This window comes from Dendropsophus ebraccatus, chromosome 8, assembly GCF_027789765.1.
Source record: "Dendropsophus ebraccatus isolate aDenEbr1 chromosome 8, aDenEbr1.pat, whole genome shotgun sequence".
NCBI lineage: Eukaryota > Metazoa > Chordata > Amphibia > Anura > Hylidae > Dendropsophus > Dendropsophus ebraccatus.
Window position 1 is genome coordinate 99,927,915 of NC_091461.1, and position 21,556 is coordinate 99,949,470.

The 21,556-nt window shown below is 47.8% G+C and overlaps 1 protein-coding gene across 1 annotated transcript in view; it reads left to right on the plus strand.

Moving 5' to 3' along the window:
* The first annotated feature begins 1,138 nt into the window (after window positions 1–1,138).
* Window positions 1,139–21,556, plus strand: part of DMAP1 (DNA methyltransferase 1 associated protein 1) — a 34,415-nt gene continuing 13,997 nt past the window's right edge. The window contains exons 1-8 of the mRNA XM_069979368.1: window positions 1,139–1,272; window positions 3,725–3,834; window positions 4,537–4,628; window positions 5,231–5,426; window positions 8,246–8,404; window positions 8,847–9,014; window positions 12,209–12,394; window positions 14,597–14,668. Coding sequence (XP_069835469.1) covers window positions 3,733–3,834; window positions 4,537–4,628; window positions 5,231–5,426; window positions 8,246–8,404; window positions 8,847–9,014; window positions 12,209–12,394; window positions 14,597–14,668 — 975 coding nt within the window. The 5' untranslated portion in view covers window positions 1,139–1,272; window positions 3,725–3,732. The remainder of the gene's footprint in view (window positions 1,273–3,724; window positions 3,835–4,536; window positions 4,629–5,230; window positions 5,427–8,245; window positions 8,405–8,846; window positions 9,015–12,208; window positions 12,395–14,596; window positions 14,669–21,556) is intronic.

A 21,556-nucleotide genomic window follows, 5' to 3' on the forward strand; every position in this document is an offset into this window, starting at 1 on the left:
GTCTGGGGCCCCCCCCCTTGACATGCGTTCCAAAACAATAGACTGCTGTGTGTTGCCCCCAGTAGTATATACCCCTTGTGCGCTACCGCCAGTAATGTATAGACCCCTGTGTGTTTCCCCAGTTATATATAGCCCCCGTGTGCTCCCCCAGAAGTATATAGACCTTCTGTGTGCTGCCCCAGTTGTATATAGACCCCCTGTGTGCTGCCCCCAGTTGTATATACCCCCTGTGTGTTCCCCCAGTAGTATATAGACCCCCTGTGTGCCCCACCAGTAGTATATAGACCCCTGTGTGCTCCCCCAGTAGTATATAGCCCCCTGTGTGCTCCCCCACTTGGATATAGACCTCCTGTGTGCTCTCCAAGTTGTATATAGACCTCATTCTGCTGCCCCAAGTAGTATATAGACCCCCTGTGCGCTGCCCCCAGTAGTATATAGACCCCTCTGTGAAGCCCCAGTAGTCTATAGCCCCCCTGTGTGCTCCCCCTGTTATATAGCCCCCCTGTGTGCTCCCCCCATTTATATAGACCCCCAATGTGCACTCCCCCAGTTAAACAGACCCCTGTGTGCTCCCCCTCCCATATAGTATATAACACAATAAAACAAACACTTATACTCACCTGGGTCCAGGCGTCTCCTCTTCACTCTTGTGGCCGCAGGAAGGGTTTTTCCTGCGATCACAAGAGGCCGCACTCCCCTTGTCCTGGCGCAGATGCTCCAGTGATGTCACTGGAGCGCCAGCACCACAAGGACAAAGCTGCCACTTGTGACCGCAGGGAAAACCCTACCTGCGGCCACAAGAGTGACTGACAGGAAGGGGGCCAATGTCTCCCGCTGGACAGCGGCCCTGTCCAGCGGTCTTGAGTACAAGATCGGGGTGTGGGGGCCACCCTGGATGTTGGGGGCCCCAAGCGATCGCTTGGGGTGCTTGGTGCCAAAGACCGCCACTGATAGGCATCATCCAGTCCTGGAGAGTAATCAGCATATAATAGACAGCTCTACCAATGTCTTTTATCTTCTCAGGATTGTCAACAACTCTTCTGTCACTGAATAGATATATGGTGGTGATGTGACATAATCAGCATTACCTTATTACAGACCACTGGTGACGTCAGAGCGTAGGGTGCAGTTCTCCTCTTCCTCCACTAGGTGCCGCGCATTCGCTTCCTTACGCTTCATCGTGCGACCTGCGGCGAGGAGACTGACGTCATCAGGGCGCGCGGTGTGTGGAGAAAAGATCCGTCGTATTCCCGGTACCGGAGCGGAGAGAAGGTGAGCAGCTGCGGTACCGCACCGTAATGTAGACGCCTGTGCTGTGATGTACAGTATATTAGTATTGTGTGTATCGTAGACGCCGGCGCAACATTGGTGAATCGTTTCTGGCGCAGCTGATTGAACGTTCCGGTATCGGCGACCATCGCAATGGAAGTGGAGGTCCCCGTCCTGCGGATAGACCTCACAGAGATGTATGGCGCTCTCTTATAGTAAGGGTCACTCTGTCACACATTGCAACCAATCACAGCTTAGCTTACATTTTACCAGAGCAGTGTGAGACATGGAAGCTGAGCTGTGATTGGTTAAAGGGGTTGTCCAGCGAAAATCTTTTTCTTTCAAATCAACTGGTGTCAGAAAGTTATATAGATTTGTAATTTCAACAAAAAACTAAGTATTTGTACCTGTTCCGCACATATGATATATAGAATGTGAAAATAGAACAGGTACAAATACTTTGTTTTTTGTTGGTACTACTATTAGGATATTCAGGTGATCCCATCTGTCCGTAGTACGCAGCTAGTTTATACAGACCTGTTTTCACTCTAGATTTGTAACTTCTATTAAAAAATCTCAAGTCTTCCCATACTTATTAGCTGCTGTATGTCCTGCAGGAAGTGTTGTTTTATTTTCAGTCTGACACAGTGCTCTCTGCTGACATCTCTGGCCGAGACAGGAACTGTCCAGAGCAGGAGAGGTTTTCTATGGGGATTCATAGAAAACCGAGACTCTCGGCCAGAGATGTCAGCAGAGAGCACTGTGTCTAAGTGAAAATAAAACAACACTTCCTGCAGGACATACAGCAGCTAATAAGTATGGGAAGACTTGAGATTTTTAAATAGAAGTAAATTACAAATCTATATAACTTTCTGATATCAGTTGATTTGAATGAAAGATTTTCGCTGGACAGCCCCTTTAAGACCTGAAAGCAGAGCTGTGATTGGTTGTTTTAAAGAATCCTATTATAACACAGCACCATCTTCCCCTGAGTTGCAGAACTATGGTTCCCATCTTGCCTGGACAGTTTTGGCTGCCCATGCATGATGGGCGTTGTAGTTCTGCAACAGTTGGAGGGCCGCAAGTTTGCCCCTGCTGTAACATGTGCCAGTAGGAGTTGTGTCTGTCTCCTCAGACTGTAGACATTGCGCCCGCTCATTGCACAGAACGCCGTCATTCCCTCACGAGCTCCATAAGGTCACATTGTAATGTGTGTCACTAACCACCTTACACCTGGGGGTCTCCAATCGCCTCCCCCACCATGAATGCAGTGTTTGTGTGAAGAACATGTAGCAGTTTTCCGTCTCGTCACAACAGAGCGGCTCCTGCACATTACACACAAAGCTTAATATCGCTTAGATGTCGCCATCTCTTGTCACGCTGTGTAACACATGGCAGGTTTGCCTCCTGAATATAAAAGCTGCGCTGTAATTGGTTGGACGATAACACTGGTTTTGGTTACATTCTCTTTCACCCGCCATTTACCCCTGATGTTACTATAACTACAGCACTGCACCAGTCTTTGTGTATCTATCTGTATTCTATAGTCCCATCCTATAATGTAGGTGTCTGTACAGAGCTATGACTGTGCCCGGGTGCATCCGGTGGGGTGCTCTGACTGTGCCCGGGGGCATCCGGTGGTGGGGTGCTCCGACTGTGCCCGGGGGCATCTGGTGGTGGGGTGCTCTGACTGTGCCCGGATGCATCCTGTGGGGTGCTCTAAATGTGCCCGGGGGCATCCGGTGGTGGGGTGCTCTGACTGTGCCCGGATGCATCCGGTGGTGGGGTGCTCTGACTGTGCCCGGGGGCATCCAGTGGTGGGGTGCTCTGACTGTGCCCGGGGGCATCCGGTGGTGGGGTGCTCTGACTGTGCCCAGGGGCATCCGGTGGTGGGGTGCTCCGACTGTGCCCGGGGGCATCCGGTGGTGGGGTGCTCCGACTGTGCCCGGGGGCATCCGGTGGTGGGGTGCTCCGACTGTGCCCGGGGGCATCCGGTGGTGGGGTGCTCTGACTGTGCCCGGGGGCATCTGGTGGTGGGGTGCTCTGACTGTGCCCGGGGGCATCCGGTGGTGGGGTGCTCTGACTGTGCCCGGGGGCATCCGGTGGTGGGGTGCTCTGACTGTGCCCGGGGGCATCCGGTGGTGGGGTGCTCTGACTGTTCCCGGGGGCATCCGGTGGTGGGGTGCTCTGACTGTTCCCGGGGGCATCCGGTGGTAGGGTGCTCTGACTGTGCCCGGGGGCATCTGGTGGTGGGGTGCTCTGACTGTGCCCGGGGGCATCCGGTGGTGGGGTGCCCTGACTGTGCCCGGGGGCATCCGGTGGTGGGGTGCCCTGACTGTGCCCGGGGGCATCCGGTGGTGGGGTGCTCTGACTCTGTGCTCCCAGTCCCCGCCTGTACCAGCGTGCAGGGTGCTGTGTGTCACTATAATGCTTGTTTTTTTCTGCTGTCCTTCAGTTTTCACCATGACGACTGGAGCCGATGTCCGGGATATTTTGGAGTTGGGCGGTGTGGAGCCAGAGAGCACTGGAATCATCAGCAAGAAGGACATTATAAATGCCGACAAGGTGCGTTTTATATATATATAAATGTGTGCTATATTCTAGGTCACTGTGCAGCCCCACATCCTCTGATCGGCGGTCCGCCAGCCAGACTGGTGCTTCAGCTTCTCACAGGATTTACAATCTCCACTTGCTGTCAGTGAATTGAATTTTTTTTTACTGTTAAACTGTCCCGACCTGATGCAGGATTCCAGGCGATTTATCGGCATCTGCAAGATAAAAGGGAGATAACTTTTCTCTTTTTATATTCAATAAAATTGCTTTAGTTCCTTCTGAAGATATTTGCTTCCTGTCAGTGAATGGATACACTTTTCTTTCACAGGCTGCACACCTAGGTGTCAGTGGGCATAAACCATATGCAGTAGAACCAAACCAGGTCTATGTCACTAAATATGGTGGCGCAGTGTGCTGTTGCTATTTAAAATCTGCCTATAGCCCCTTCAACATGTTTTGCTGTGTCCGCAGCTTCCTCAGGAATAGCTATTCTTCCTGAGGACGCTGCTGATGCAGCAAAACACTTTCTTTCTACCACTTGATACACCGATTTTATTTGTATGTAAGATTAAAAATTATATTTTAGTTGGGTATATTTTAGCTGTCCCCAGGCATTTAGCCTGAGGGATTGGGAGTATATTGAAACACAGGGCTATTATATGGATGCTGGCCCTTCAAAACGGTCTGTTCATAATCTTCTGGTTTTCCTTACAGAAAAAGTCCAAGAAATCCTCAGAGACCCTAACCTTCAAGAGGCCGGAGGGCATGCACCGCGAGGTGTACGCTCTACTTTACTCTGACAAGAAGTAAGACGCATCTGTGTAATCCAATCATATCAGTTATCTCTATGTTACTCAGCAGAATAGTGCATGCAGCTCTGGAATATAATACAGGGTCAGTACAGGATTAGTAATATAATGTATGTACACAGTGACCCCACCAGCAGAATAGTCAGTGCAGCTCTGGAGTATAATACAGGATGTAACTCAGGATCAGTACAGGATAAGTAATGTAATGTATGTACACAGTGACCCCACCAGCAGAATAGTGAGTGCAGCTCTGGAGTATAATACAGGATGTAACTCAGGATCAGTACAGGATAAGTAATGTAATGTATGTACACAGTGACCCCACCAGCAGAATAGTCAGTGCAGCTCTGGAGTATAATACAGGATGTAACTCAGGATCAGTACAGGATAAGTAATGTAATGTATGTACACAGTGACCCCACCGGCAGAATAGTGAGTGCAGCTCTGGAGTATAATACAGGATGTAACTCAGGATCAGTACAGGATAAGTAATGTAATGTATGTACACAGTGACCCCACTGGCAGAATAGTGAGTGCAGCTCTGAGGTGTAATGCTTCTTCCAGTAGAAATCCTCTTACCTTTCTCCATCTTCCTGCAGGGACGCTCCGCCATTACTCCCCAGTGACACCACACAGGGTTACCGTACGGTCAAGGCAAAATTGGGCTGTAAGAAAGTGCGACCTTGGAAGTGGATGCCCTTCACCAACCCAGCCAGAAAGGACGGCGCCATCTTCTACCACTGGAGGCGGGCCTCAGAGGAGGGGAAGGATTACCCATTTGCCAGATTTAATAAAGTGCGTGAGGCGTTCTGGTGTTCTCCACACTGATTTTTACGTTGAGGCTGTTGGTATAAACATCTTGGGCCCCTTATCTTTGGGTATGGGGGAGAAGCCTAGGAGTGTCTGTGGTCCCCCAGATTTTATACACATGAGGCTTAGTATAGGATTGAGGCTCGTGTAATTGAGTTTTTTTTCTGCAGCTTATTGGGTATTTTTCCATTTTTCTCACCATTGTCACTGTCAGTATGAAAATAGTTTTCTTATTTCTATACAGAAGACAATACTTCTCACAGCTGAGGATTTGTTACTGTGGCATTTAGTCTAGTCTACATTATTAGAGATGAGCGAATCTAAACAAAGCAAAGTTGATAGTTGGATATTAGATGCATTCTGCATTTATGGTGGATTCCGACCTGTACGGCGTCTGACCGCTCCTCTCTCTTTTGTTGTAGCCAAGATGGATAGTTTGCTGTGTGATTTGCGTCGCTGTCTTTGAGATGTTCTCTCTGTGATGCGTCCGGATCAGAAGCTGATTTGTAGAGTCCTTTCCGCTTTGTGTTTGTTACGTATAATTACACATAAATAATATATCACCTTCTGTGCTTGGCAAGCAGAGGACGAGGGGTTGGGATTAGCAGACAGCGCTGTGGTCATTGCCTGCTATCAGGTACCAGATTGGCTCTGTGCAGTCAGCTGATCGTCCAGGGTTAATAAAAATTCAGCATTCTCTCTAGAGGTTCTCTAGCATTTTAAGTTCTGTTTGCTGTCAGGGAATGAGGAGAGAGAGTGCTGATTCTGTGTGAGGAGCTGTGCCCCGTGTGACTAGGTCCTGTCCTTATGAACAATGTGTGACAGTGACAACAAGCAGAGCTCTTGGAATAGGTGAGGAATTGGAATATAGAGTTTGTTTTAAAGCTGCAGAGAAATGGAGGAGCGGTATGCTATTGATTTGGGGTGTGGGGGTAGGGCAGTAAGTACTCATGAACTATTAGGGGCCAGTATTGTGTTTCCTTTGTCTTCCATATATGTCATCAGACTGTCCCTTCCTGCGCTGACACACAGGGACGAACGCTCATAGTGGTGGGGACTATAGATGGGAAGAGTGAGCCCCTGAAATTGTGAAGCGTATATCGTAGTGTATACCTTTCAAAAAATACACAGCAAGTAATAAGTATGTAATATGTATACTAAGTGTGACGTATGTATAGGGTGTAATATATAACATATATATAGGGAGTGTGTAATATACAGGGTATATGACTAAATGTATATACAGGGTATGTGTAGAGAGCATGTGATATACGGGGAGTAAATAATAAATACTAAGGCCCAGATTTATCAAAGGGTGTAAAATATAGACTGTTGTAAAATGCTCTCAGCAACCAATTACAGCTCAGCTTTCATTTTACCCGAGCTGAAAGCTGAGCTGTGATTGGTTTAAATGGTGTGAGCTGGCAGGTGTATGCTGTAGGTTATGGGTGTATCTTGTAGATGGTTTGCGTAGTGGGTGTATGTTGTACATGTGGGGACCAGCGGATGTATGTTGCACATGGTGGGAGTAAATTGTAGATGGAGGGAGTGGCGGATGTATGGTGTAGATGCGCGGGCCTGCGGGTGTATGTTGTAGATGATGTGAGAGTCGGATGTATAGTATAGATGTGGGAACTGCAGTATATGCTGTAGATGGTGTGAGTGGTAGGTGTATGCTGTAGATGGGGTGAGTGGCGGGTGTATGCTGTAGATGGGGTGAGTGGCGGGTGTATGCTGTAGATGGGGTGAGTGGCGGGTGTATGCTGTAGATGGGGTGAGTGGCGGGTGTATGCTATAGATGGGGTGAGTGGTAGGTGTAAGTTGTAGATAATGTGGGCGGGGGATATATGTTATAGGTGGAGTAAGTGGCGAGTGTATGTTATAGATAATGTGGGTGGGTGGATGTATGCTGTAAACAATTTGGGCGGCGGGTGTATGCTGTAAACAATTTGGGCGGCGGGTGTATGCTGTAAACAATTTGGGCGGCGGGTGTATGCTGTAGATGGGGTGAGTGGCGGGTGTATGCTGTAGATAATGTGGGCGGGGGGGGGATGTTGTAGATGCAGGGAGCAGCTGGTGTAAGTTATAGATGGTGTGAATGGTGGTTGTATCATGTAGATGGTGGGAGCAGTAGTAGCTGCAGTCCCCATGCAGAGATGATATTTGCGGTGGTGATTAGAAGACCTGGCTGTGTCGCTCGGGGATGGTTTTGCGCGCAGTCATCCAGCTGCTTGTCCCTGCTGTTCTGTTAAACAGATGAGGCGGCTGCATACGGAGCTGAACCCCACCACACACCCCTCCCCTCCTCCTCCTCCTCCTCACAAGGGATGAAACAACCTGTTCCAGCAAATTTTACAGATCAGAGGATTGGGGCCGCGCTTCTTTCGCTGGAACCGTCCCAGCTGCCGCCTCTGAATATGCATTCACTTGTCTGCTCATCACTTTACACGTACAGAGGTGACAGCGAGGATGAGGATGGTGTGGAAAGCGGCTCAGCTACGTTATATGAGCATTATTATAACATGTAAGGGATCCGGGAACTGCACTGCGTCTTATTACCGCACAACTTATATGTAACAAAGCAGCACGTGTGTGTACAGGGCTCTTCCTGAAAAATAGCTGCAGATTTACACGTCTGGTTAGTCATTTAAAGGGCCGGTAATCTTAATATTGTGCATAAAAAAGCTGAGGAGCAGCAGTAGTCATGTGACATATTCCGGACTAAAGTGGTGATTCACAACCTGAGACTGTCCAGCTTTAGCAATATACTCTATCTAACTCTAATAACCTATATCTCTTCACAGACAGTGCAAGTTCCAGTTTACTCGGAGCAGGAATATCAGATGTACCTCCATGATGACGGCTGGACCAAGGCGGAGACCGACCACTTGTTTGACCTCTGTCGGCGGTTTGACCTCCGCTTCATTGTTATCCACGATCGCTACGACCACCAGCAGTTCAAGGTAGGAGATAGTGCCTGCCACTGTCACAGCTCAACGCTGGCCACTCTCCAACCTCAGTGGCACCAGTTTTAGATTATCAGAAGGATTTTCTGTTTGAAGTGTTTTTTTTTGGGACTACAGAGATCATCACAGGAGCTGCAGCCTTCTTATAGACTTTGCTGCTTGCTGTTAGTGAACGGAACATTGTTGCATCCGGAGGCTGTCTGTGTGAGGTTAGAAAGGATCTGCCATGTTTTTCTAAGAAACAAAAAGAGAGCTCATGTTCATGGGCAGTGCCTGGTATTCTCTGGAGTGAGGATGAGCTGCAGTACCAGATATAGCCATGGGGGGCACTGCATATATACATATTGATAACCCCATATGAAATATATATGTTAGGACATGACTATAGTTGAAGCTCAACTTACGTGTCCTTGTCTACTCTTTGTCTTTGGTGTCATAGAAAAGGTCAACAGAGGATCTGAAGGATCGGTACTACGCTATCTGCGCCAAGTTGGCAAACATTCGCGCCACTCCAGGAACCGACCTAAAAATCCCAGTGTTTGACGCGGCTCATGAGCGAAGAAGGAAGGAGCAGCTAGAGAGGCTTTATAACAGGACCCCAGAGCAGGTACTGTCCTGTGCTCTGTCCGCCGCCTGTCATTGGTCATATTGTTTTCCTCAAATAGCGCCGCTCCCTGGGCCACATGTGGAGTTTAGCTGCATAACCATAGATGGGCATTATTCTCAGAAGCCACACTGTGTGTTCCCCCCTGGGGTGCCAGAACGTTGTCCACGTTCCCTGGCTTGTTAACGTCTGCATCATAAAGCTAAGCCTCCTGCTTTTGACAGGCTCCCCACTAGGGGGTGATATAGGCTGGCTGTGTTCGGAGGGCATATCTGTCTGGATGCTTGACTTTTTCTTAGTGTAATAGTAATGTCAGACACATTAACCCTCCGTGTGCTGCAGCCCTCAGCGTTGCCGCCGTATCCTATGGCTGCTCACAGGATGAACCCGCCAGCGGACTTGTTAGCTTTTAGTATTGGGATCTAAGAAAAGTATTCCTTGAACTGCGCTTTCCTCTGACCCCGAGCTCGGAGTCTGCAGTACAGAGGTGCCCGTCAGGGTGAGGTGCACCCCTTTCGTGTTCAGCTTTTTGGCGCTATTGCTGTAAAGCTGAAGGGAGGCTGTGGAGCAGGGAGGTTAGGCTCACGTTCCTTTTTATTTTGGCGGCTCGCGTTACCCTCAGGTCTGCAGATTCAGGGTTTGAAGTCCCGGAGCTCCACGCTGCTCTTCTTATACCTGATCTCACAGATTCCTGACCAGTATAAACCAGCAAAATAGTGAGTGGTCCCATCGCCTCTTGCTGATGTCCAGTGCCGCCTGCAGATCTGCCCAGACCTGATAGCAACCACCAAACATGACCCATTCTCACGGAGTGGATGATTGGTCACAGTGCACGGGTCCTATTACCTAATGTACAACACTACTAGCACTGTGTCTTTAATCTGTATAGTTGTTAGTAAGAGACTCCTGCAGCTTTCCTACATGCTTGCTGTCAGTGAATAGACATTTACTTCTCACATTCCTAGGATGTAGGCTCAGAAATACTTTCTCCGAGCTGAGGGTTTGCTGGAGTTGTTTTTAGTCTGATCGGTTCGCTGTGACCAAAACTCCTCAGTGGCAAAAACTGATAGTTTGTTACAGTGTATCGGTGCAGTATATACACCAAACAAAAACAGAAAAAAAGCCTGTTTGATTTGGATAAAGGGTCAATGCTGTAAACATATAGGCATGCAATAACCTCACACAACTCAAGAAAAGATATCATAGAGGCTCCAAGGCAGATGTGTAGAGAGTGTATGGCGCTTTTGTTGGTCATGCCAGGTGCATATTGCAGAATGGTAAAAGCCGTAACAAGATGCAACCCTCCCCCACACAAATGTTCATGGAAGGGGGTCTGTATAAGTTAGTAATAGTATATTATTATATATCGCATAGAACCAATTAGATGTAAAGGCATCAACCAAGCTACAAGATGAAGCAAAAAAACATGCACAAATACATAGGCAAGTAGCCCAGAAATTAAAGATAAATGTGAATAATGCAATCACATAGAAAGAAAAAAATCCCGAACTCACCGATCTGTTTGTAGATTTGCAGCTTTAGTCCGTGGACATCATCCTAGCAGAGAGGTGTTGGTGAAGGGTGCAGGCGTGTCTAGCCTGAAACACTCTTCACTTCGAGAGACATGCCTGCACCCTTCACTATCCCCTCCCTGCTAGGATGATATCCGAGGAAAAAAGCTGCAAATCTACATACTGTGCAGGATTTTTTTCTTTCTATGTGATTGCATTTGAATGTCTCAGCTCTTCAGAGCAGGCACCTTGCAGTAGCAATGCTATTCCTTGAGTGTTCCCACATGGCTACCAGCTTATACGGTCCTGCAGTGTGAACAGGGTCCATGACACAGTGCAAGCCAGCTGTATCTTCTTACAGCAAAGATGAATTAGGGCTAAGTGGGCTAAAGTGTATCTGTCGTATTATTATTATTATTATAATTTTTTTTTTTGCAGTAATCAATAGTCCAGGAGATTTTAAGAAACTTTATAATTGGGTTTGTTAGGCAAATATGCCATTATCTGCATTCAAAAAGACTTTCCCCAGGTCCCCCCTCCCTCCTCTCTCATCCACTGCTCATTATCAGGAAATCTCGACTCTTTCACATCAGTTGGGCCCTGTTTAATCTATAGAGAGGGAAGGGGGAGGAGGAAGGAGGGAGATTAGTCGGCAGCAGAGAGCAGAGAACAAAGGATTACACAGTGGGACCTGTGTGAAAGCAGATATTCAGAGGTCAGGGAGGTCAGTGCTGACCTCAGAGGAGATAGCCCTGTGATGTAGCTGTTAATTAACTTTTTTTTTTTTTTTGTTCTGTTTTGGTGCCTCATCTCCCTCCACCCCTCCCTTCTGTATAAGAGAACCATGAAGACAGGGGAGAGAGGTTCAAACTGCTTTTTCATGATGATCGCCTGTACTATCGATTTCTGCCCAAAAATGTAAACGACAGTGACACTTTAAGGTAGTTACTGAACAAGGAGCCCCATAGTCCTACCTGATCCACATTTCGCTGTCACACAGCTTAATCCAGTTCGGACCCCCTGTGTTTACATCCTTTCCTACATTAAGCCCCTTTAGATAGACCAAGGTTACAATGGAGCTGTATAAATATTACAGTACACACCATGCACCTGTCTTTACTGACTCATGTGTCTTCTCAGAGCAATATAGAGGTGATGTGGTTACTACCTAGTTCATAAGGACCCCCAGCGTTACAGCACGCTCTATGCACCCATCTGCACTGGCCGTGATGTCTCTTGTCAGAGCAGTATAGAGGGTGACATCTGTGCCCCCCTTCCCAGTTCTGGCCTATAGTGACTTTCCAGTATTACAGCATGCACCGTGCACCTTTCTGTACTGTCCCTGATCTGTCTGCTTAAAGCAGTATAGAACTGATATGTGTAGCCCCTGATCCATCATGACCCCTCAGTCCTCCAGTTCGGGCCTATAGTGACCCCACCGGTATTACAGCACGCACTGTGCACCGAGCTGTGCTTTGCTTAATATTGCTGCTAGTAGCAGTATACGGGTGAGGCTTGTGTCCTATACCCCCTCTCCTGGCCTAAAGTGACCCCTCAGTACTTTAGCACATATCTGATGGGAGCAATATCTTATTATGTGGTGTAATGCACGTTTTGCCCACTAGGCTGTGCTCTTTGCTCAGGTTTCTCTTTATTCTGATGCATATGTCTGCTTTCTTCCTGCAGGTGTCAGAGGAGGAATATCTGATCCAAGAGCTGCGCAAGATCGAGAGTAGGAAGAAGGAAAGAGAGAAGAAAGCCCAAGACCTCCAGAAACTCATCACCGCGGCTGACACCACGACCGAACTTCGGCGTGCCGAGAGGAAAGCCACTAAGAAGAAACTGCCTCAAAAGAAAGAGACTGAGAAACCTGTAAGATTCCTGCCCTTTCATAGTCCTAACATCCTGTTACTTGCCTGCAGTAGGGCATACATGATGTCATTGTAGTTACCTGAGCCATTGTTATAGCTCTGAATTGTAATAAGTAAATCGGAGCTGGAGACCACAGAGCTATTTCAAGATAGAGCCCAATACCGATGGCCTACAGGGCATATATCTTCATAGATCATATAGATGTGGGGTCAACATACAGAACCCCCCCCCCCCCTATAAACAGCTATAGACCTAGTCAGCACGTCTCTGCTGACTAGGTTGCAGGGGAGACCCCTCTAATGGAAGATCCCAGACTGTAACTACTAAGACAACTACATCCACCCAATGTGGCAGACATTAGTACTACCATAATTATGTGAGATCCTTTCCGTTCTGGTGCAGGGTCACGGTATCCTGGGGTGGTGGTCCTGCTCATGAGCATACAATCTAATGTTCCTGCCTATCTATTGGGGGTTTGTGTATACATGAACTGTTCCAAGTACTGCTTTCTGTTGATTCCACATTAATACCCATTTGTGTATGTAATCCGTGTTCCCCAGAGGTTGCGGTGCTTCAGATTGGCGCATATCACGCTATAAGCAGTTGTTGAGCCGCCGGCATGACACATATATTGCGGGTTCTTTCCTTGCCCTTCCCCGCTTTAATTGCATGTGCCGTGTTGTCTCGTATTTGTTTTTGCAAATAACTGGAATTAACACCTCGCGCGTGTCTGGAGGCGACGACTTCTCTCTGATGGGTCCTGGCGTAAAATCATTGAGAAGTGTCAGGCCGCCCTTGTGCCGCCTGCATGCTAAGTGCCCTCTCTGCTGCTGTGTTTACGCTCAGGGGGCAATCAGGAAACCTTGAATCAATAGCAAGGACGGTGGCGGTCCCCGGGGCCCCTCTTCTACTGGGTGTTTAATGGTTGCAATCAAACAGCTATTGAGCCAAGTGACGTGGTGCTGCTTTAGGGCATTTTCCTGGGTCCGGCCATCACCTGGGTCCAGCAGCTCAGGGGTTAATCGTGTCCTTCAAGTGCTGAGATGTCAGGACGGCAACGCAAAGCGAACTGTGTTGTTCTGAGCTTTGGGATATTATCCATAGAACTGTGCACACTAAGAACCAGAACCCAACATGTGGGCATATTGCTTTGTATGACCCCTAACCCAACATGTGGACATATTGTTTCCTATTACGCCTCGCCTAACACATGGGTACAGTATGACCCCTCACCTAACACATGGGCATAGTTCATTGTATGACCGCTCACCCACTGTGGGCACAGCGGTGTGTATGACCCCTCACCCAACACATGGGCATAGTGCTGTGTATGACCCCCCCCCACCCAACACATGGGCATAGTGCTGTGTATGACTCCCCACCCAACACATCGGCATAGTGCTGTGTATGATCCACCCCCACCCACCCAACACATCGGTATAGTGCTGTGTATGATCCCCCCACCCAACACATGGGCATAGTGCTGTGTGTGACTCCCCACCCAACACATCAGCATAGTGCTGTGTATGATCCCCCCACCCAACTCATGGGTACAGTGCTGTGTGTGACTCCCCACCCAACTAATGGGCACAGTGCTGTGTATGATCCCCCCCACCCAACACATGGGCATAGTGCTGTGTATGATCCCTTCCACCCAACTCATGGGCATAGTGCTATGTATGACACCTCACCCAACTCGTGGGCACAGCACTGTGTATGACCCCTCACCCAACATCTGGGCACAGTGCTGTATATAACCCCTCACTAAACACCTGGGCACAGCGCTGTGTGGGACTTCTCACCCACTGTTGGCACAGCGCTGTATACTGCCACAGATGCAGTCACCCAGCCTTCCTCAGTAGCTCTGCTGGATCAGCTGGATCAGAAGATAACTTGCTCTATGTCATTCCTTCGTTTATTGTACTTAAGCTCTAAGGGTATGTTCACACTGAGTAAATTAGGCGGAATTCCACGCAACAAGCAACTTGAGTGGAGAGCGGCGGCAGCGGAGGAGCGTGCGCTCTCCCATACATGGGCAATGACACACTAAGACAGGCGGGATTCCACGGCAGAACTCCGCCTAACTTACTGATACCCTTACTCTGGGACTGTAGTTACACATCTCATGCTGAAGGTTTTACATGAACTTACATGAGTTTTTTTTCTGAACCGTTTTAACGCCTTCATCTTTTTATTTTCCAGGCTGTACCCGAAACTGCTGGGATCAGATTTCCAGATTTCAAGTCGGCAGGGGTGACGCTGCGCAGCCAGAGGGTACGTTAATATGCTATATCACATCTCTTCTTTCCCAGCCCATCACATGACCCTGTATCCTGAGGCCTTGACCCCCCATCATTACCTGTAGACATAGTAATGTGAGGATACAATACAGCATTGTTCTCCAGCCTGTGCCTCTCCAGTTATTGCAAAACCACTATTGCAGCCTCTGAAAGCCACAGGTTGGGGACACCGGTCATTTCCATTATGCAGAAACTATTACCTGAAATCTGAAAGTTTTTTATTTATTTTTTTATCACCTTGAAGTGCATGCATCATTTTCTTTCTTTTTCTGAATTGCTCTGTCTTCCTGTTACACAAATTCCCTGCACCCCTTCACTCATATATAAATTCCATTTATGTGCTGCCGTCTGCCACCACAAGGGAGCGCTCACTTAAGACAAATCTATTATTTATGTCAGTGGGAGCTGAATGAATCCCATATTATCATGTGTCCCCATGCGTCTCTTGTAAGAACCAGACCTGTTGTTATTACAACGTGATTGTGATGCGGCGGCTGTAACGTGGACCATGGGGGGCGCTACAGCCAAAGCTTCCACATTAATATGTATTCCCACTGAGATCCGCATGGGTTATTCTAATAGAGCAGTAGAGCTAAGCATGTAGGGGTGACTACTCCCTTCATCTCACACCTCAGGAAGCTGAGATATCAGGAGCAGTTTGCTGTAGAGCTGTGCTGGTTGTCCGTGTGTCATGGAGGGGGCTTTGTGGTCTCCGGGGATTCTTTATACAATCTGGAAAATAAATTAATTGACTTTGAAGAAAACTACTGGGACCATGTAGTGTGAAGAGCCTGCAAACAGTGGCGCCTATATCAGCTGCTAATCAACCTAAGGCTGGGTTTGCACTGCATTTCTGCAATCGGTTTTTTCCATACGTTTTATGCAGAAAATGGATGCATTTGTGTGCATCCATTTTTCCATTCACTTCCATAATACAAAAACGGATCAAAATGCACCTGTTCTTTTTTTAGCGTACCCAACCACGTTTTTTTTTTTATCCGTTCAAAGCAGATGAGCACAAATGCATCCATTTTTTTTTTTATCTGTTTTTTTTTTTTGCGTTAAACATATTGTAAAAATGCAGTGTGAACCCAGCCTAACATGGGATATGGAAGCTTTTGCGTTTTGGCGTTGGTATAATGGCCACAAGTCTTAAGCCCCTAGTACACGCTAGATCGTCCGAGTAGCCCATAGCATATAGCAGCGCTCTGCTGCCTCCGCTCCTATTGCGCGGAGTGACGGCCATATATCGCTGCTATATTAGTCGTTTTTCTTTCAACATGTTGAAAGACAAACAACAGCAACGATCAGCCGACATCATTCATGTCGGCTGATCGTTGCCTTCTATTACACAAGACGATTATCGTCCATAATGGCTGATAGCGACCGAATACGGCCGATAGTCGTTTTGTTTAATAGGGCCTTTACCCGGACTGCAGGTCTGATGATCCCCAGCCACAGCGAGATGCGAGTTGTCAGACTTAAATCGTTCACCGACGTGCATAAATTGTAACAGTCCGGCACTGAAGTGGTTAAATCTGCAACATGCCGACAAATAAACAGCGGCGGCCGGGCCTAATGAAGTAGAGACGACACGAGGCGCGTCAGATTGAGTTCACCAGCTTAAAATTACTTCTGTTCACAAATGCAAAGCGCGATTGGTGCCTGGCTGACAGAGATGGACATGGCCGCTGGAACGCGGGACAGTGAAGGGAGCGGGCGCGGTGTCAGCACTTATTAATATTCCGCTCCTGACAGACGCCATTTGATTAATTATCAGCGGTGGCGAATCTCCGCAGGATGATGAGTCTGTGCTGACTAGAGCCGAGCGCCGCGTCCTCCTCATCCACTAATAATGATTGAGGCGCCGGGTGCCTCCGCCTGACCTCTGCTCACCTTGGATGGAAATGCTCAGGATCAGCGCAGGCCCATCGGGATTTAGGCGCTGGTGACGATCATGACACAAGGATGGGGCTGCATCAAATTCTAATCCCCCTTATCCTGGGGAGCCCCCCCCTCATATAACACAATAACAAGGACAACACAGCATGCTACGCCCATCCCTCCACTATACGTGTCACAGCCTGAACACATAGCGGTATAACTGTAGAGGGGTTACTATGTGAACAATCAACCCCATCATTGTAGTATCCACCACTGTAATGTGTAGCAACTGGCAGAATATAGTGCCCCCCCCCCCCAAGCTGTGCCTCTCTAGCTGTTACATGACTACAACTCTCATCAATCCCTGAAAAAAACTTGCCAAGGATACATTGTTGCAAAACTTTGACACTTGACATGCCCTGGCAAAGCTATAACTTTGTAGTACTACACCTCCCATTGTGCCCTGACAGCGATTAAACTGCTTTACAACTACAACACTATAACTCCCATCATGCCTGACTTCAGCAGTGTATGCGCAGATCTGCCATAATCTTTCACTACTATGTTAACTGTATACACAAAATGTTCACAATTCTAGCACAATTTTTGTTGGATCGTGTCCAGTTTTAAACTCCATTACCCCTTTTCTTAGAAGTCACTCCTCTTGCCAAACAAGATGCAAAAACTTGTTTGTTCTTCTGCCTGGTGGAGGCACAAGGTTTGAGATGAGGATGATCTCATATTTATAGGTGAGGGTGGGGGGCTTTAGATCTCCTAGCAGTAGTGTAGTTGTGTGGCTAATGTAACAAATCCTGTCTGCTCACTGCCTCCACTAGGGGGAGCCCACTGCATCTGATCTGTACCTTATCCCCTTAAGGACCGGGCCAATTTTGTTTTTTGCATTTTTGTTTTTTCCATCCTTGTGCTTAAAAGGCCATAGCACTTGCAATTTTTCACCTAGAAAACCACATGAGCCCTTATCTTTTGCGCCACTAATTGTACTGGCTGAATTTTTTCATAAAGTACACTGCAAAAGCGGGGAAAAAATAAATTTGAAATGAAATTGAAAAAAAAAAACCAACGCATTTTGTTTATTTGGGGGGTATTTGTTTTTACGCCATTCGCCCTGGGGTAAAACTGACTTGTTGTATGTTCCTCAAGTCGTTACGATTACAACGATATGTAACATGTATAACTTTTATTGTATCTGATGGCCTGTAAAAAATTCAAACCATTGTTAACAAAAATATGTTCCTTAAAATGGCTCCATTCCCAGGCTTATAGCGCTTTTATCCTATGGTCTATGGGGCTGTGTGAGGTGTCATTTTTTGCACCATGATGTGTTCTTTCTATTGGTACCTTGATTGCACATATGTGACTTTTTGATCGCTTTTTATTACAATATTTCTGGATTTGATGCGCTTTTTTTGCACTTTGCGCTTATGCCGTTTACTGTGCGAGATCAGGAATGTAATAAATTAATAGTTCGGGCGATTACACACGCAGCGATACCAAACATGTTTATTTATTTATTTTGTCTATAACATGGGAAAAGAGGGGTGACTTACACTTTTATTAGGGGAGGGGGCTTTTTATTATTAATGACACTTTTTTTTTTTTTTTTACACCTATACTAGAAGCCGCCCCTGGGGACTTCTAGTATAAGCGCACTGATCTCTCATTACGATCTTTGCTGTATAGATATATAGCATAGATCGATGAGATAGGCGTATATATACGCCCGTGGTCCTTAAGGGGTTAATCTTAGTAGTATTACTGTTTGCAGTGAGCTCCCCCTAGTGGAGGCTGGTGGCAGCCTGATTTATCATAGTCTATTAGGGCATTTAGTCTGTGTCAGAAAGAAAATGCTGCAGACCCCATAAGATTGTGTGTAAAACTTATCAGAAACGAGACCGAATCCACGCTGTCACCTCCCTATACCTGAGCGCAGCGTGCATTCGCCGTCCTGTGATGATTTTGCGTTTTGTTAGACATCTTCTCCTGTGTATTTATGAGTCTCCAATGCAGCTTAAGCGCTTGTTTATTACACAGCGATGGGAGCCGTAGTCCCTAAATCAGAGGAGACATGAGCGTAATTATCTGTACGAGTCCTGTACAGGACCACGGGGAGAAGATGTCAGGAGTGCGAGGACCGCCAAAATATATCACTGCACAAATACATAGCCAGAGGAAGATCCTGCAGGTCCAACTGTGTCAGTGCAGGCAGCAAGTTACAGGGTCCCCACCAGCAGAATAGTGAGTGCTGCTCTGGAGTGTAATACAGAATGTAACTCAGTATCAGTACAGGATAAGTAATGTCATGTATGCACACAGTGACCTCACCAGCGGAATAGTGAGTGCAGCTCTGGAGTCTAATACAGGATGTAACTCAGTATCAGTACAGGATAAGTAATTAAATGTATGTACACAGTGACACCACCAGCAGAATAGTGAGTGCAGCTCTGGAATATAATACAGGATGTAACTCAGGATCAATACAGGATAAGTAATGTAATGTATATACACAGTGACACCACCAGCAGAATAGTGAGTGCAGCTCTGGAATATAATACAGGATGTAACTCAGGATCCGTAATGTACATACACAGTGACACCACCAGCAGAATAGTGAATGCAGCTCTGGAGTATAATACAGGATGTAACTCAGGATCAATACAGGATAAGTAATGTAATGTATATACACAGTGACCCCACCAGCAGAATAGTGAGCGCAGCTCTGGAGTATAATACAAGATGTAACTCAGGATAAGGAATGTAATGTATGTACAAAGTGACCCCACCAGCAGAACATTGAGTGCAGCTCTGGAGTATAATACAGGTTATAACTCAGGATCAGTAATGTAATGCATGTACACAGTGACCCCACCAGCAGAATAGTGAGTGCAGCTCTGAAGTATAATACAGGCTGTCACTGTCCAGGGTTGGGTGTTGCTGTGTGCGCCCACTTCGCTCAGGTATGGGTTGGAGGTTATCGGGGATGTTATAGGATTTGGGGTGGTCAGCGATTCTAGTCTTCGGTGCTCTGGGGGTCCCTGTAGTTTAGTGCAGATGCTTTTCTGTCGCCTCCGTTCCCTGTGGCGTGGTATGCTGGGGGTTAATCATCTTGTGCTGACGCCGGGCCGTGCGGTCACCTGGTGTGACGCTATCTGTAAATGTGTTTAGCTAACGGAGCTTACCTAACAGATTATCAGTGCTCGGTGAGTAATAGACTGCTCATTTACTCCTAATACATTCTGCATAGAGAGCAATCAAGCTTCATCACTCTTTAAGATGAATCGCCGCGGCCAGCTAAATCTTAAAGATATTAGTGTGACAGCAGCCGCATAAATCAGAACATTTTCTTAATGATGGCAAAATTAAAATATACTCCGGCTCCCAGGAGCCAATGAAGTCTCTCCACGCGGAAGAGAGAGCAGCGCAAAAAGAAGAATTAGTGGAAAGATTAATTGATTATATTTAGAGGGCGGAGGAAAGAGAAACGTGCACAGGAAACTGGCGCCACGCTACAGAGCACGCAGATATGGGGACGCAGAGCATCGCACAGGTGGTGTACAGGGGTACAGCAGGTCACTACAGAGCACACAGATACGGGGACGCAGAGCATCGCACAGGTAGTGTACAGGGGTAAAGCAGGTCACTGCAGAGCGCAGATACGTGGACACAGAGCATCGCACAGGTAGTGTACAGGGGTAAAGCAGGTCACTACAGAGCGCAGATACGTGGACACAGAGCATCGCACAGGTAGTGTACAGGGGTACAGCAGGTTACCACAGAGCATGTAGGTACAGGGACGCAGAGCATCGCACAGGTGGTGTACAGGGGTACAGCAGGTCACTACAGAGCACGCAGAGCATTGTACAGGTGGTGTACAGGGGTACAGCAGGTCACTACAGAGCGCACAGATACGGGGACGCAGAGCATCGCACAGGTGGTGTACAGGGGTACAGCAGGTCACTACAGAGCACGCAGAGCATTGTACAGGTGGTGTACAGGGGTACAGCAGGTCACTACAGAGCGCACAGATACGGGGACGCAGATCATCGCACAGGTAGTGTACAGGGGTACAGCAGGTCACTACAGGGCACGCAGAGCATTGTACAGGTGGTGTACAGGGGTACAGCAGGTCACTACAGAGCGTGCAGAGCATTGCACAGGTGTACAGGGGTACAGCAGGTCACTACAGAGCATGTAGGTACAGGGACGCAGAGCATCGCACAGGTGGTGTACAGGGGTACAGCAGGTCACTACAGAGCACGCAGAGCATTGTACAGGTGGTGTACAGGGGTACAGCAGGTCACTACAGAGCGCACAGATACGGGGACGCAGAGCATCGCACAGGTGGTGTACAGGGGTACAGCAGGTTACCACAGAGCATGTAGGTACAGGGACGCAGAGCATCGCACAGGTGGTGTACAGGGGTACAGCAGGTCACTACAGAGCACGCAGAGCATTGTACAGGTGGTGTACAGGGGTACAGCAGGTCACTACAGAGCGCACAGATACGGGGACGCAGAGCATCGCACAGGTGGTGTACAGGGGTACAGCAGGTCACTACAGAGCACGCAGAGCATTGTACAGGTGGTGTACAGGGGTACAGCAGGTCACTACAGAGCGCACAGATACGGGGACGCAGATCATCGCACAGGTAGTGTACAGGGGTACAGCAGGTCACTACAGGGCACGCAGAGCATTGTACAGGTGGTGTACAGGGGTACAGCAGGTCACTACAGAGCGTGCAGAGCATTGCACAGGTGTACAGGGGTACAGCAGGTCACTACAGAGCACGCAGAGCATTGCACAGGTGGTGTACAGGGGTACAGCAGGTCATGGCAGAGAGTGCAGATACGGGGACACAGAGCCTGGCACAGGGTAGTGTACAGCAGGTCACTACAGAGCGTGAAGAGCATTGCACAGATGGTATACAGGGGTACAGCAGGTCACTACAGAGCGTGCAGAG